At 40.7% G+C, this 14732-nt stretch overlaps 2 protein-coding genes and 1 long non-coding RNA gene across 3 annotated transcripts in view; 1 reads left to right on the top strand and 2 right to left on the bottom strand.

The window, feature by feature from the left end:
- gramd1a (GRAM domain containing 1A) overlaps nucleotides 1-6376 on the bottom strand; it is a 44138-nt gene extending 37762 nt beyond the window's left edge. The window contains exon 1 of the mRNA XM_030073482.1: nucleotides 6353-6376. The gene's annotated coding sequence lies outside the window, so the exon portion shown is untranslated. The remainder of the gene's footprint in view (nucleotides 1-6352) is intronic.
- Nucleotides 704-5130, top strand: LOC115373689 (sodium channel subunit beta-1). The gene is made up of 5 exons (XM_030072191.1): nucleotides 704-743; nucleotides 1883-2049; nucleotides 2458-2692; nucleotides 4467-4626; nucleotides 5085-5130. Exons 1-5 carry the CDS (start codon nucleotides 704-706, stop codon nucleotides 5128-5130), a joined length of 648 nt encoding a protein of 215 aa, XP_029928051.1.
- A 1372-nt stretch (nucleotides 6377-7748) lies between the features above and the next one.
- On the bottom strand, nucleotides 7749-10757 carry LOC115373985 (uncharacterized). Its single transcript, XR_003929583.1, has 3 exons — nucleotides 10743-10757; nucleotides 9841-9905; nucleotides 7749-9088 (listed from the first exon to the last, which is right to left on the bottom strand). It is a non-coding gene; the product is annotated as an uncharacterized LOC115373985 (long non-coding RNA).
- Between the last annotated feature and the right edge of the window lie 3975 nt (nucleotides 10758-14732).

Consider the following 14732-nt stretch of genomic DNA (forward strand, 5'->3'; position numbering starts at 1 on the left):
ACAGCAAACGCGCAACTCCAGGAACAGCTGACAGGAGCTTTGCGCCATGGTAGATCATTTCAATATACAGCCCACTACTAAAGATGTAAACAAAATGCAAACACATCCCCATGATATATTACTACTCACTGTTGTATGTCGGGTCTGTTCTCTTCACGTTTAACACGGTGACCTCACCCAGGCTGGGTTGTGTGTGCGTGTGTGTGTTTCCATGCAAAGTGAATCTGCTCCTCCGCTGCTGCTGTGCTCTTTGGGCTCTCACCATCTCAGGTTCCCCCCTGGCTTCACCAGTTCACCCGTCCAGCACTCCTGGATTCACACGCTCTAAATTTAGCAGCCTTAAATTTCAGCCAGGGCTTCCAGGGCAGACTTCAACCCTCTGCTAAGAACAACAAGGACTCCAGCTTTTTGTCAGGCTTTGGGTTTTTGTCTGTCAGTCCTTAACTTTCCCTAACTTTAGAGGAAAAAATTAATAAGAGACCAGAAACCTGCTGAAGAAAGAAAGAAAGCGGATTGGCATGATGACCAGCTGAGTTAAGGGCGGACAAGCTGGTCGTAACTCGGAAGCTGGTGAAATACTAATGTAAACTTCATCGCCAGTAATATTTGTCAGCACTTCACTCAGACTAAAGTGAGGGACAAAACCAAGGAGAGCTGAATGCTTTCCTCGACTCCTCGGTCAAAGGTCTGTCCAGCGGAAACCATGCGTCATTTCTTTCTCTTGATTGTCTTTAGCCTTTTTGGTAAGTCCTAAATCAGCCGAGTGCAATGTAAATCTGAACTGTATAAATATGAATAAATAAACAAACAAATAAACAAGAGGCCAGCTGTTGGTTTATGTTCCACCAAGGAGGTCACAGGTACTGTTAATCAGAGAAAATCATAATTTTGCCTTTATGCTGCTATTAATGATAATGATGATGGTGGATTGACCAAAACATTTTTTGCATATTGCATATTCTTGCAGTAGTCTATATTATTATTGTATTGTATTATTATTATATTATTGGCTAATAAATTATTATTCTACAACTATCTCTGTTATTGTGATCATGACCATGATTATTATTGTTGTTGTTGTTGTTGTTGTTGTTGTAGTTGTTGTTGTTGTTAGTAGTAGTAGTAGTTTATATTTAGTATAGTATATATTTAATATTTCTAGATTGAACTTAATGGGTTTTTATAGGTTTTCAGAGTTTTTCGCGCTCATCTTGTTACATTAAAAGGAATTGAGGGGGAAAAAAATAAAATAAAAAAATAAAACAAAATGAAAACCAGTTGTGAACCCCAGTCAGTCATCGCCATTGGGATGTCCATTTATGTCCATTATCATATCTCTCATTACCATATCACTTATTTTCTTATGTTAACATATCACTCTGATACCTTATGCTGTCATGTATCCATTAAACTTTTGCCAACAGTTTTAATGATGAAGACAACATGGTAAATAAATATGTTTGTAAACTTCTCTATTCACATCGTTTGTTGTCTTTGATTCCAGATAATTGTTATTTGTTTTGTCCCACATTAATTAGTCCACCTCGTCCTCCTCTGACTTGTACAGCCCTCTCTTTATATCCACATTACCCAACACGCACACGTGCACTCTGAAGCTGTGCATGCTGTGAATGCGAGTTGTTTCCATATAAAACTCACATACAGTGTTGTGCTGTTTGTGTTCTTTGGGGCAGGGTGCAGCCAGAAGTGTATTTTCTCACCTTTAATTTGGGGTGATTATTTATCAGTAGGCTAGTAATGGTTTTATCATTTTTTTCCACACCAGTTTCTAATTTTAAGAGGTGAGGCTTGCTCTTCTTGGTGTGTCATCTTCCAAGTCTTCTTCTTCCTTTTCTTCCTCCTCTTCTTCTTCTTCTCACAGTGTCTAGGTGCCATGGTGGCTGTTCGGAGGTGGACTCCATGACAGAGGCTGTGGCGGGGGAGAATTTTCTTCTGGGCTGCATCTCCTGTAAAATAAGAGAGGAGGTCTCTGCCAAAGCTACTGTGGACTGGTACTTCAAACCTTTGGGAGAGGAGGAATTCAGACATGTGAGTGCTCAACTACTGGGAAAATATCCAGTTTGATTTGAATGCATTGTAACTACACGGTTTTAATAGTGCTATAGTTGAGTCTAGTCTCTGCTAGTCTAAGCTGGAATTAATTTGAATCCTAGAGCTGTCTTTAAAAATGTGGATGGGGTATGTGATTGGAGATGCTTTACTCTAAATATAAAAATGCCCTTGAGCAAGGCATTCAGAAGCCAGGCTGTACCAGTGAAGCTGCTCCTGGGCAACAACTGGGGATAACTGTGGTTAATTATAGGGATTTAATGACTCAACATTCCACAGTTCAGTTTGTAACTTGGTTTTTAGACCACTATTCAATTTGTATCACAATTTCGACTTGAAAAAACTGGCCAAAGATTTTGAGTTCTTTCTTTTTGTTTCCCCGATCAGATCTTCCACTACGACCACCCGAGGGCCAGCGTCCTCCATGAGGACTTCAGCAGCCGCCTGGACTGGCATGGGACAGAAGATCCAGACATCCAGGTAGGAGCCATTTACGTTCACAACATCACCTTCAACGACACGGGCACCTACCGCTGCACCTTCCAGCGCACCCTCTTCCTGCCACAGGCCGATCAGAGAGTCACCGTGGAGAAGGATGTGGAGCTCAGTGTGGTGACTGTAGGTAAGGGGGCGTTGACTTGGCAAAGGGTGACTTTTATTTTCCCCTGTTTTTTTTTTTTGTTTGTTTTTTGTTTTTGTATCCTCTGTATCCTCTGTATCCACCCTCTCATATTTATCACATCCAGTGTTTTTTCCTGCTTTTGTATGTTCTTTACATAGTGCTTTGTACTCCAACACTGATTTAAAGGGGGGCTATTATGCTTTTTATACACACACACACACACACACACACATATAGATAGATAGATAGATAGATAGATAGATAGATAGCATAGTATAGCATTGCAATGCCAGATGTTCATTTTATATGTGGCCAAAGTTTCAATTATATGTAAAAATAATGTCCATGTGCAAAAAGTTAAGGCTTCACAATACTCTGAATACTAGGTTTACAAAGTTATTGTTTTTTTCTATTTCCATTTTTCTATTTTCTTTTTTTTTTTTCTTTTTTTTTTGAAACAAATTTCTCTGTATGGTCATCTGCTCTAGGCACAGCACATGAGAAAGGGAGAGAGAGAGAGAGAGAAAGAGAGGGAGGGAGAAGCAGTGGTTGAACAAGTTAGAGAGTGAATGAGGAGAGGGAGCAGCAGTAGCGAGAACAAAGCAGTGTGTCGGTGGATTAGAACGTTATTTCATGAATGTTTCAGGGCGGTTTCAATCTAGGGCCAAATAAACACACCTGGATTCAATGTGAATGCGGCCTCAGTAGATTTCAGTTACAATAGATTATAGGTTGCTGTTTACTGTCATAATCTCCACACCGGCACACTACAGCCTTTCTCTAATGCAGGCTATAATCAACTTATGCTTAACCCTAACCTAAACCTGTAATTCTAACCTTATCCAATAAGCCAAAATGACCACCCAAAATGTAAAAATTTTGTCAACCACCCAGGGGGAAAAAATTGGCCAAAAGCACATCAGCGGGCTCACAGAAGTTGGCCAATCAGACAAAAGTGGGCATTTAGGCAAAGGGGGGCTTTATACAGATGGACCTAAAATGGTTCTCTAGTGGAATCCCAGAATGAAAATATTGAGCTGGAAATGAGCATAATATGCTCCCTTTAACATCAATGCCTGGTTTAATGTTTCCTTGCTGACCCAGTTCTCAAAGAAAATGCAGATAATTGCAATTTTAGTTATACAAACATTTCTCCGAGGCAAAAATAATATAGGCCTAATTGGTTGAGTTAAGCTTAAGTGGGTAGAGCAAAAAATGACAGTTTTTGCTTTTCAGATTGTGAAAAGGGTTTCAATATGGTCTTCGATTTTTTAACAATTTCAATTTAGAAAATATCAGCCATGTATAATTCCTGAAATAATCAACCAGTGCTGTAATAAGTTAAGTTAATAAGTTCAATTAAAAATGCAAATGTACTGTAAGTTCAATAAACCACATTTTATATTCATTATTCCCTCCAGGTTTCCCGAAGGTGTCAAATGTGTGTGTTTGTGGTTCAAATCTTCCTCTGTGGTTGTTGAGTGAGGTCATTTGTTCACTATGACCGGGAAGCCAAGACAAATATCAAGAAAACGGATTTGTGGTTGAACTCTAGCAGAAATACAGCTAACAACAAGGAGAAAGAAGCAAAAACAACAAAATATTGTTTCTTGGCTCAGTCAGTACCCCAGCCAATGACCTAATATCTGCCTTAAGAGCAGCTCTGCCTCCAAGAAATGTTTTTGTGACTAAAACTCCAATGTGCACAGAGAGCACCACCTGCTGGACATCCTTGTGCCTCTGTAACACTCCACTACTGGTTCCTGTTTCCCAGCCAGTCGGGAGCTGGCGGCGGTCATCTCGGAGATCATGATGTTCGTGCTGATCATAGGTCTCCAGCTGTGGCTGATCGGGATTCTGGTCTACTGTTACAAGAAGATCTCAGCCGAGCATGATGCCCGGGAGGCTCGCAAAGCCCTCAAAGCTCAGGCCGAGTGAGTCCTCCGTCTGTGTGTGATGTGCTGAAAAAGTGCCCTCCTAAGCACAGATTCATTTACACTCTCAATGTCAAATGACTGTGTGATGACAGACTTAATGAACCACATGACAAGACATCATATGGCACTTCATTCTGAAATTAATTTGCCTTTGTTTGGCACAAGCAGCTTGACAACATGCAGATATAGAAATTTGCAGCAAAAAATAATTTGCTCACACAGTTAAGTATAGAAAGAGACATAGAAACACTGTGTTACATCCCAGCTATCTTTATATTTAATTATGATATCAGGCTGTGGCCGCGAGCATATGTGTTTGTGTTTATCATGAGAATAAAATGATTACAGCTTCCAAAAAGTAAGTGATTAACCCTGGATTTCTCTGCATTCATTTCATCTTTTCCTGCCCATTTCTTGTGTCACTCAGTAATTCAGTTTTCTTTTTCTATTGTCAGGCTGCTGGAGTCAAAGGACAGCTGCGATGGAGTGCAGCTGGAGTAACTGCATTTCTGGTGAGTAAACGTTGACAGATCTCCTCACAGACGTTGAATTTTAGTATCTTGAACCACACCTAATTTTGAGTTATTTATTTCCATTTTTATCCACCAGGTAAATAATAACATCTGGACTCACCACAGTCAGTCATCACTACCACATCATGACTTACTGAGGGCTTCATTTGAGAAGTTGATGTTGAATGCCTTACACGACCTGCACAGTTAACTATCAAGTAAATACTGGCTAGTGGACTTCTCTCTGGACCTCCATCTGAGGATCAACTCTTCACTTCCTGAACATATAATCCCTCCAGTGGATATTTGTGCAATTTGGAGTAATAAATTAGGCCTTTATGGAGTGTAATGTCTTGAATTTCATCAAATATGAATAAAAGTCATTCGATGTCTTAATGAATGTGGAAACCCTGTTATCGTTGCATCACAAACCAGCAACAGCTGCATACCCCCACATTAATCAACAGGATGTGTTTATGTGCCAATGTCTTACTAAGCAAAACCACATCTCTGATTTGTGTAAGCATGTATGAGTTTGTAACTGCACTTTAAACACAGTGAAGGTTTGTGATCATAGCTATAGTATTATTTAATTCCTATTTTTGTCAGTGTTTGCAGTGTTTGAAAGAATGATTTTTTTTTTTTTTTTTTTTTGTACATGATTTAACTTAACACTGGTTTGCGTACCTCTCTTTTCCATCACAGTCTGGGTGAAATTTTCTTTGTTAATCTGTGATCACATGGTTTATGTTGTGTATGATTGGCTAGATAAATGGGCTGGCTTGTTTTACCCACTGTCACAGTTTACCCTGCTCTCCCCTACCTGCTGCTTACCTCCTCTGCAAATATATAGCCAACTTTTGCAGAAAATGAATCCTTGACCACCTCTTATCCTTTACTTTGCCTGCTGGTTCATAATGTGTTAGGGTACTAAAATATGTTACAGCAACTTTCTAGTACTTTTCTAAAACTCAGAGGAACTGTTGGCTTTTTGATCGTTAAACTCTGAAGGTAAAAACTCTGGCAGGTTCTTTACATTTCAAAAAGCGATCAGACCAATCAGAATTTCAGAGAAAGTCCTTCCTTTGTGGGCATGGAAAACAAACATGAAAAATCCAATAACTGATAAATCCTGAATCCAATAAAAGCTGCTGAAATTGCAAATGTCTCTATCTTAAATGCCCATTCGTGGTTGGCTCCAGGCAGCACACACATACACACACACACACACACACACACACACACACACACACACAACAGAGACAGTAGGGGAGAGAAGGACATTTGGAGGTGATTGCGCCGTAACTCAATCTGGTCTAACCTGTGCTGCGATCTCTCCACGCCGCCTCGGCCCTGAAAGCAGATTTGTTCTGCTGCTGCTGCCCGGCACTGTCCCAAATAGGAACACACACACACACACACACACACACACACACACACACACACACACACACACACACACTCTATAGTGATTTAAACATTACAGCACTGACCCCATTTACCCTTCACAGCTACTATAGAACATAAAATGTGTATTAACACCAAATGCATACAGCATCTTGGTCATTTTGCGTGACGGTGCTCCTCTGTGGCAGAAATCCTCTCTGGGTCAAAGGTGATCTAAAAGTCATTCTTCATATTTGTTTCTTCTTGCTTGGACTATCAGATGGGTGGAGTTTAAAACAAATTTAAAATAAGTCACAAATAAGAAAGGTAGTTCAGTATACCATTATTATTATGGTTTTTATGACAATATCTTAAATAGCCATAATGGTGCAATTGATGCAATATATAATTATTTACTTGCTCCTTTAAACATTTCTAACCTTGTGTGTTAACCTAACTTGTGCTGTGGTGTAAAAATATTGCCTGTAAGTATGACAAGCGAAATACTGTTTACCTTACAACTCCCAACCTCTCGAGTCTGTATAGTGATGCAGATGATGGCCACTAGATGGTGCTGAAGCATCATAAAATAACATAAGGTGTCTCTTATAATAACTGATTGAGGTGTAAGATCAAAAATAAAAATGTGTCTCAACTCCAGTGAAGCATCTATAATCGGCATCTGGTCTAGAGGAGCAGACAGTGGCTTCCTGTGTGACTCACTGAGGAAAGTCATGCTGCACCGCTGCCTCCCTACACTGAGGTTTTGACTTTGCCCTGCGACCTCTGCGTTTCATTAAATGTGTTGACATGTCTAACACGCTGCACATCTCTTGTGGGTGGATGAATGAGCAGGACGGAGCGGACAGTGTGCGACTCGCAGAAGGGGAGAGGCACATTGGACTGTAAAGGTTAGTATTCCAGCTCCTTGTCCTGTGACACCTGAAGGAACATAAAAACAGACGGGGAATTATGAATTTCTACTAACGCCAGTGGCAGCATGAACTAATTACTGAGTACAGACCCCTGAAAGGTAGGCTATGTTCTTTCCATTGAACTTCACTCATTCAATGACCTTCAATGCATTTAGACTGTCATTGTTTGTGCTGCTGCTTTTACATTCAAATCACACTAATAAGTCTAAAAAATTAAATGTTACCTACAGTTATTTTATTATTTGAAGTTTTTAGAAGAAATCAGTATCTTAAATATGGTGTATTTTTCAGCTAATGTATTTCTTGTTAGTATAACTTTCAAATCACTGTGAGATTTTGACCGTTTCCCTCACAGTTTTAAAGTTGTGCTCTTAAGAAACAACCAAAGGCTGGCTTGTATAATAATGGCTTATTTCATTTTCCTCACATGCATTCACTCTATTCCAAGTCTCTGATAGATCATTAAACAGCAGCATCTCAGAATTGTCAGCTATTTGTGACTGTAGCCATCTACAAATGAGAAATTACACTTTCAAAATTTATCTCAAGCACTCACACTTAATATAGATTTACAGTATATACTCATTTACATCTCCTTTTTGCTCTGCCCACTGGGCTTTCAGTTATACTAATATCAGTATTTGTGTGGAGATAAAGAGAAGGTGATGTTAAGCAGCAAATCTTTCCTCTGGGTTGAATTGGTGTTCTCTCCAAGAAGCTATTTGTACACACAGGCTCCCATTCACTTTCCCCACTCTACACAGCTGTAATATTGCTACTTAAAAGTGGTGTTTCCTTGAATTTTGTGTGTCCTCCTACAGTGTTCTGATTTGAGCTCTCAGATGTTTATGTTTTTGCTGTCAGACACTTTTCTCATACAGAGAAAATCCTCAAGTTGAAGTCTCCCTCTCAAGTTTCTGCAGCTGCAGTTCCCTCAGCTCCCAGCAGAGGTCAGCAATGCTTCATATGAACACCACAGAGCTGCAGTCGCTCCTGCTCTCCATCCTACAGCACTGCCTGAATGAAACAGCTGGACTGAAACCCCAAAACTACACTTCCCAGCAGGCCATGCAGCACAGCGGGGCCAGAGGTCACGCTCAGTCTCAGGGCTTTATGTACATTCTTCTGGTGGTGGGCATGTTCAGTTTCTTCACATTTGGCATCATGTTCAGCTACATTCGCTCCAAGAAGCTGGAGAACTCCCATGATCCTTATCACCAGTACATCGCCCACGACTGGAGCAAGGTGGTTGCCCCGTCCAGGGCTGTGGCCCAGGCCCTGCAGGGGGCGGCTGCTGGGCCTGGAGCCAGTGTCGTCATCTGCAACCCTGCAACACTGGAGCAGCTGCCAGGCTAAAATCAGCTTAATTAGTCATTTTCCAGCTTGAAAATCCTAATCATCATCATGCTGAAATGTTATGGAATAAATTTGTGAATGATTTCAACTTGCAGTGTCACACAGCAACCAGATGTTACTTTTTTGCTTTTAGATTTAAATTTTCAGATCCTTGGTTTCACAGAAAGGTCTTGGAAGACAGAGCTGTCCTGTGTGGTGACTTCTTCCTCTTCTTTTACACTCACCAAGGAAAAGGTGTGGTTGGTTTTCAAGACGAAAGGTCTTGGGCTCCTGAGTAAAAGGAGCAACAGTTTCATGTCACCACACTGTTATTCACCAGAAACTGTTAGAATCCCGAAAACGTATAAAGGCTCATGATAACATTTATTTCTTTCTGGTTTAATATGACCGCTATCTGCCAGTATTCAAGTATGGCATCTAAACAATTTAACCTTTTTGAAACCTGTGCAAATTCAGCTGATTTCTTTCAAAAACCTGGGAAAAGCCATCAAAATGAAGAAAAAAAAAATACCAGGAACACTGGTTTAAAAAAAAAAAAAAAAAAAAATGCAAACATGCAAAAATCTACCAGAAAATTTAAAAAAGTAAATTGCCACAAAACAAAACAAAAATTACAAATTATGAGGAAACAATATAAATATAAATATTGAGATTATATATTTAAACCTCAAATCAATAAAAGCATTTAATACTTTAATACACAAACCAAAATATCTCTTGGTGATACAGATCCCTATTGGGCATCTGCAACTTCTTGAAAATAAACTGGGGTTTGAAAACTGATGGTCCATAAAATCAAACTTTATACCTTCATCAGAATCCTGTGGATCTGAAAAAAGGTTAAATGCCAGTGCCTATTCAGACTGACTGAATAAATAACTAAATAAATACCATAAACACCAAATAAGCACAGATTTGCAAGTATGTGTGATTGTAATGATTTAATGTCTTTATCCTACATGCCATTGTACATGACATGACAATGTTTTTTTTTTTTTTTTTTTTTTTTTTAAATGACTTACTTCCAGAGCTTTGGTGTTTTCATCTCAGGAAGTGTTTCATCCAGTGTGTCACACTTTACCGCCTTCTTTAAAAAAAAAAAAAAAAAGTGGAAGGGAAAGGAAAAGAGGAAGACATCATATTTTTAACTTTTACAACTGCTTACACGTCTTTCTCAACACTGAGCGTGCATTTTCAAAATCCTTAATGCAATATCAATACCAACTTCATTTCATGCCCGTAATGCAATTAAAAACCCTCAAAACAATGGAGAAATGTCCTAAAATCTCTTAGATCAACCAAGCCAATACAGCAGATACCAAGAGCTCTGTGTCAGTGTTTAACATCCTGTAAACGCTCCCCAGGACTTCCCCTTCTCACCCAGGCAGTCCAACAGGTTTCTGCAAAGTATTCATCAATTATGAATCATAACGTTTAGCTACAGCTAAACTTCAGTTGTAGGCTAGATGATGACTTTGATATTCTCCCAGCTGTGGGGTGGGACACTTCCTGAAAACCACATGCTTTTATATGATAGATGTTGATCTAATGTATGCATTACAGGAATAAACTCCATCCAGGCCTGTAGAAGTAAATAAAGTAACCTCATCACAGCCCCACTGGTATGGGAGAGAAATTGTGTTATTGTAATGTAGGAGGTTCAATTTTCTTATTGAGACTATCATTACAGAAACATTCTGTCAGGAATGTAAAGCATTGCCAGCAGATGCAGATTATTTAAAGGATTTATTCTCAGGTTCAGCATGAGAAAAGGGGGCAAACAGACACACATGGGTCATCAGGTCTGAAAGAAAGCAAACAAAAGATTAAAACTGAACATAAACTGACCTCATTGCACAAAATAAAGATAAATGTAAATAAGGCTGAGGTTACTAATTAAACTAAGGAAACAAACAAAACTCACCAGGTCTGCCACCCCATGTGAAAGTGAAAAGAAGGAGTGAAGGGAAGTGCGGTCTTAAATAAGGGAGTGAACAGGTGAACTCAATCAATGCAATTAGGTGGTGGCAAAGCTAGAAACATCTAGTGAGTATAAAGGAAGTGAGACACCAAACAGGAAAAGGTTAACAAAATAAGAGCTTCACAACAGCCGCCCCCGAATTTCTAATGAGAAATAAGAAAAAAAAAAGACCAAACTTAACTAAAAGGTGTGTTCAGGAAGGGGTGTCGTCAGGTAAGGAAGGAAGTGGGATCAGGTGAGCTACAGGCCTGACATAGGTTTTGTCCTTGACAGCAATCACTTTTCCCACAGGCCAAAGAGCTCTTGGTAGCTGGGAGTCAACAATCATCACAGCGGAGTTTAGCTGTAGATCTGGTTTGTCCTTTTGCCATTTTTGTCGTGCTTGAAGTAATGGTAGGTAGGATTTGATGAAGTGTTTCCAGAAGTGATCTGACAATATCTGTGTATGGCGCCAACATCGTTGACTGAGGAGCTCAGAGTCAGGGTAGGACACGAGAGGGAGTGATGAATCATGTCGTCCCATGATGAGAAGATTGGGTGTGACTGGATCAACATCTGCAATATCTGTAGATACATAGCCGAGTGGTTTTGAGTTCAGCATGCCCTCAATTTCAATCAATACAGTTCTTAGAACCTCTTCGGTGACCATTTGTGCACCAATGGTCCTCTTCAGAGCATTCTTCACTGATCTTATTTCTCGCTCCCAAATGCCACCAAAGTGGGGTGCGTGTGGAGGATTGAAACAGAAATTGATTTTCCTTGTTGCTAGCACTGATTGGAGACTGGGAGATAGATTGTTAAAGCCGGGATGCAGTTCTTTATTCCCTCCTTTAAAGTTGGTTCCCTGATCACAAAAGATCTCAAATGGTGTTCCTCTTCGAGAGATGAATGGGCGAAGGGCCATGAGAAAGGAGTCTGTATCTATGTTATTGAGAATATCGAGATGTATACAGTACAGGCCAAAAGTTTGGACACATCTTCTCATTCAATGAGTTTTCTTTATTTTCATGACTATTTACATTGTAGATTCTAAATGAAGGAATCAAAACTATGAATGAACACATGTGGAGTTATGTACTTAACAAAAAAAGGTGAAATAACTGAAAACATGTTTTATATTCTAGTTTCTTCAAAATAGCCACCCTTTGCTCTGATTACTGCTTTGCACATTCTTGGCATTCTCTCCATGAGCTTCAAGAGATAGTCACCTGAAATGGTTTTCCAACAGTCTTGAAGGAGTTCCCAGAGGTGTTTAGCACTTGTTGGCCCCTTTGCCTTCACTCTGCGGTCCAGCTCACCCCAAACCATCTCAATTGGGTTCAGGTCCGGTGACTGTGGAGGCCAGGTCATCTGCCGCAGCACTCCATCACTCTCCTTCTTGGTCAAATAGCCCTTACACAGCCTGGAGGTGTGTTTGGGCTCATTGTCCTGTTGAAAAATAAATGATCGTCCAACTAAACGCAAACCGGATGGGATGGCATGTCGCTGCAGGATGCTGTGGTAGCCATGCTGGTTCAGTGTGCCTTCAATTTTGTATAAATCCCCAACAGTGTCACCAGCAAAACACCCCCACACCATCACACCTCCTCCTCCATGCTTCACAGTGGGAACCAGGCATGTGGAATCCATCCGTTCACCTTTTCTGCGTCTCACAAAGACACGGCAGTTGGAACCAAAGATCTCAAATTTGGACTCATCAGACCAAAGCACAGATTTCCACTGGTCTAATGTCCATTCCTTGTGTTTCTTGGCCCAAACAAATCTCTTCTGCTTGTTGCCTCTCCTTAGCAGTGGTTTCCTAGTAGCTATTTGACCATGAAGGCCTGATTGGCGCAGTCTCCAGTTGTTCTAGAGATGGGTCTGCTGCTAGAACTCTGTGTGGCATTTATCTGGTCTCTGATCTGAGCCGCTGTTAATTTGCGATTTCTGAGGCTGGTGACTCGGATGAACTTGTCCTCAGAAGCAGAGGTGACTCTTGGTCTTCCTTTCCTGGGTCTGTCCTCATGTGTGCCAGTTTCGTTGTAGCGCTTGATGGTTTTTGCGATTCCACTTGGGGACACATTTAAAGTTTTTGCGATTTCCCGGACTGACTGACCTTAATTTCTTAAAGTAATGATGGCCACTCATTTTTCTTTAGTTAGCTGATTGGTTCTTGCCATAATATGAATTTTAACAGTTGTCCAATAGGGCTGTCAGCTGTGCAGTAACCTGACTTCTGCACAACACAACTGATGGTCCCAACCCCATTGATAAAGCAAGAAATTCCACTAATTAACCCTGATAAGGCACACCTGTGAAGTGAAAACCATTTCAGGTGACTACCTCTTGAAGCTCATCGAGAGAATGCCAAGAGTGTGCAAAGCAGTAATCAGAGCAAAGGGGGGCTATTTTGAAGAAACTAGAATATAAAACATGTTTTCAGTTATTTCACCTTTTTTTGTTAAGTACTTAACTCCACATGTGTTCATTCATAGTTTTGATGCCTTCAGTGAGAATCTACTATGTAAATAGTCATGAAAATAAAGAAAACGCATTGAATGAGAAGGTGTGTCCAAACTTTTGGCCTGTACTGTACATTGTGTGGTGAGGCACTTGAAGATTATTCCCCACCTCTTTTCAGATCTGCGACCAACTTTGACACTGTATGGTCCAAAATAGTCTGTTCCTGTAGAGTAGAAGGGAGGTTTCAGTAACCTGAGACGAGCAGTAGGTAGATCGGCCATTTTTGGGTTTGCTCTCCACCTTTGACATGACACACATTTTTGCTGATGTCGGCGTACCGCTTCTCGTCCTCTCAAAATCCAGAATTTCCGCTGGATTTCTGCAAAGAGTCTTTCTGATCCAGTGTGGTTTAGTTTGTCATCATAATCCTGAATTATTAGTTTTGTGACATGGTGATTAGGATCAAGCGCAATTGGATGGATTGACTCAGATTCCAGCTGATGGCTTTGCCGCAACCGACCTCCAACACGAATGAGTCCAGAAGTATTGCACAGCTCTGGGGATAAGCAGAGTAGACGACTGTTTGTTGGAAGTGGTTTATGTGATTGGAGGCAAGTTAGGTCTTCACCAAAGCTGTCCATCTGTGCTTGTTGGAGGATTTCCTGTTCTGCTTTCAGGTAGTCAGATGTAGAAGGATTTCCACTGGTCAGATTAGAGAGAGACTGAGCAGTGGCATTCAGAAGATCTTGGTAAGTCTTGAAACTATTCATGTTTTGAACACTGGAAATGGCATTGATGACACCACAGAAAAAAGACTTCTTCAACTCTGTTTGATCATCAGCAGGTTCTGCAGACTGAAGTTTGGGCCAGGTATCTGGAGATCCATACAAGAATGGTGGGCCATTGTTCCATCGATTTGGAGTGAGGATATCTGGCAAGGATTTTCCTCTTGTAACATCATCAGCGGGGTTACTTGCTGAGTTGACATATCTCCAGTCTTGACTGTTTGTGAGGTTTTGGATTTCTGATATTCTTGCTCCTACGAATACTTTAAAGCGGCAAGAGTCTGCTTGAAGCCAGTGGAGAACAGTTGTTGAATCAGTCCAAAGTGTAGTGTTTCTGATAGGGAAAGTGAGTTCATTTCTGATGAGGTCACAGAGGCGTGCACCGGTTAGTGCCGCACATAGTTCCAGTCTTGGTACTGATAACTGTCGTTTTGGGGAGACACGTGAGCGAGCTAGTATGAAACTCAGTTCTACTTGGCCTTTATCTTCTGATCTCAGATAAGCAACAGCACCATAGGCATGTTCAGATGCGTCACAAAAGATATGGATATCTCGTGCTGTGGTGGGGGAATCCATCCTTTTGGAGGTATAACAGCGAGGGATGGTGATTTGTGGAAAATAATGTAGCTCTTCTTCCCAGGCTTTCCATGCTGTAAGGATGTCATGTGGAAGGAGAGGATCATCCCATTCCCTCTCTTTTCTCCAG

Source organism: Myripristis murdjan, chromosome 16, assembly GCF_902150065.1.
Source record: "Myripristis murdjan chromosome 16, fMyrMur1.1, whole genome shotgun sequence".
Taxonomy (NCBI): domain Eukaryota; kingdom Metazoa; phylum Chordata; class Actinopteri; order Holocentriformes; family Holocentridae; genus Myripristis; species Myripristis murdjan.

What these genes read in the sequence shown, in the direction of transcription:
- LOC115373689 (XM_030072191.1), top strand. Translation starts at nt 704, where the DNA reads ATGCGTCATTTCTTTCTCTTGATTGTCTTTAGCCTTTTTG. An exon ending in GAGAGGAGGAATTCAGACAT is followed by an intron (nt 2,050 to 2,457) that starts GTGAGTGCTCAA and finishes TTCCCCGATCAG; the next exon opens with ATCTTCCACTACGACCACCC. An exon ending in GCCCTCAAAGCTCAGGCCGA is followed by an intron (nt 4,627 to 5,084) that starts GTGAGTCCTCCG and finishes TTCTATTGTCAG; the next exon opens with GCTGCTGGAGTCAAAGGACA.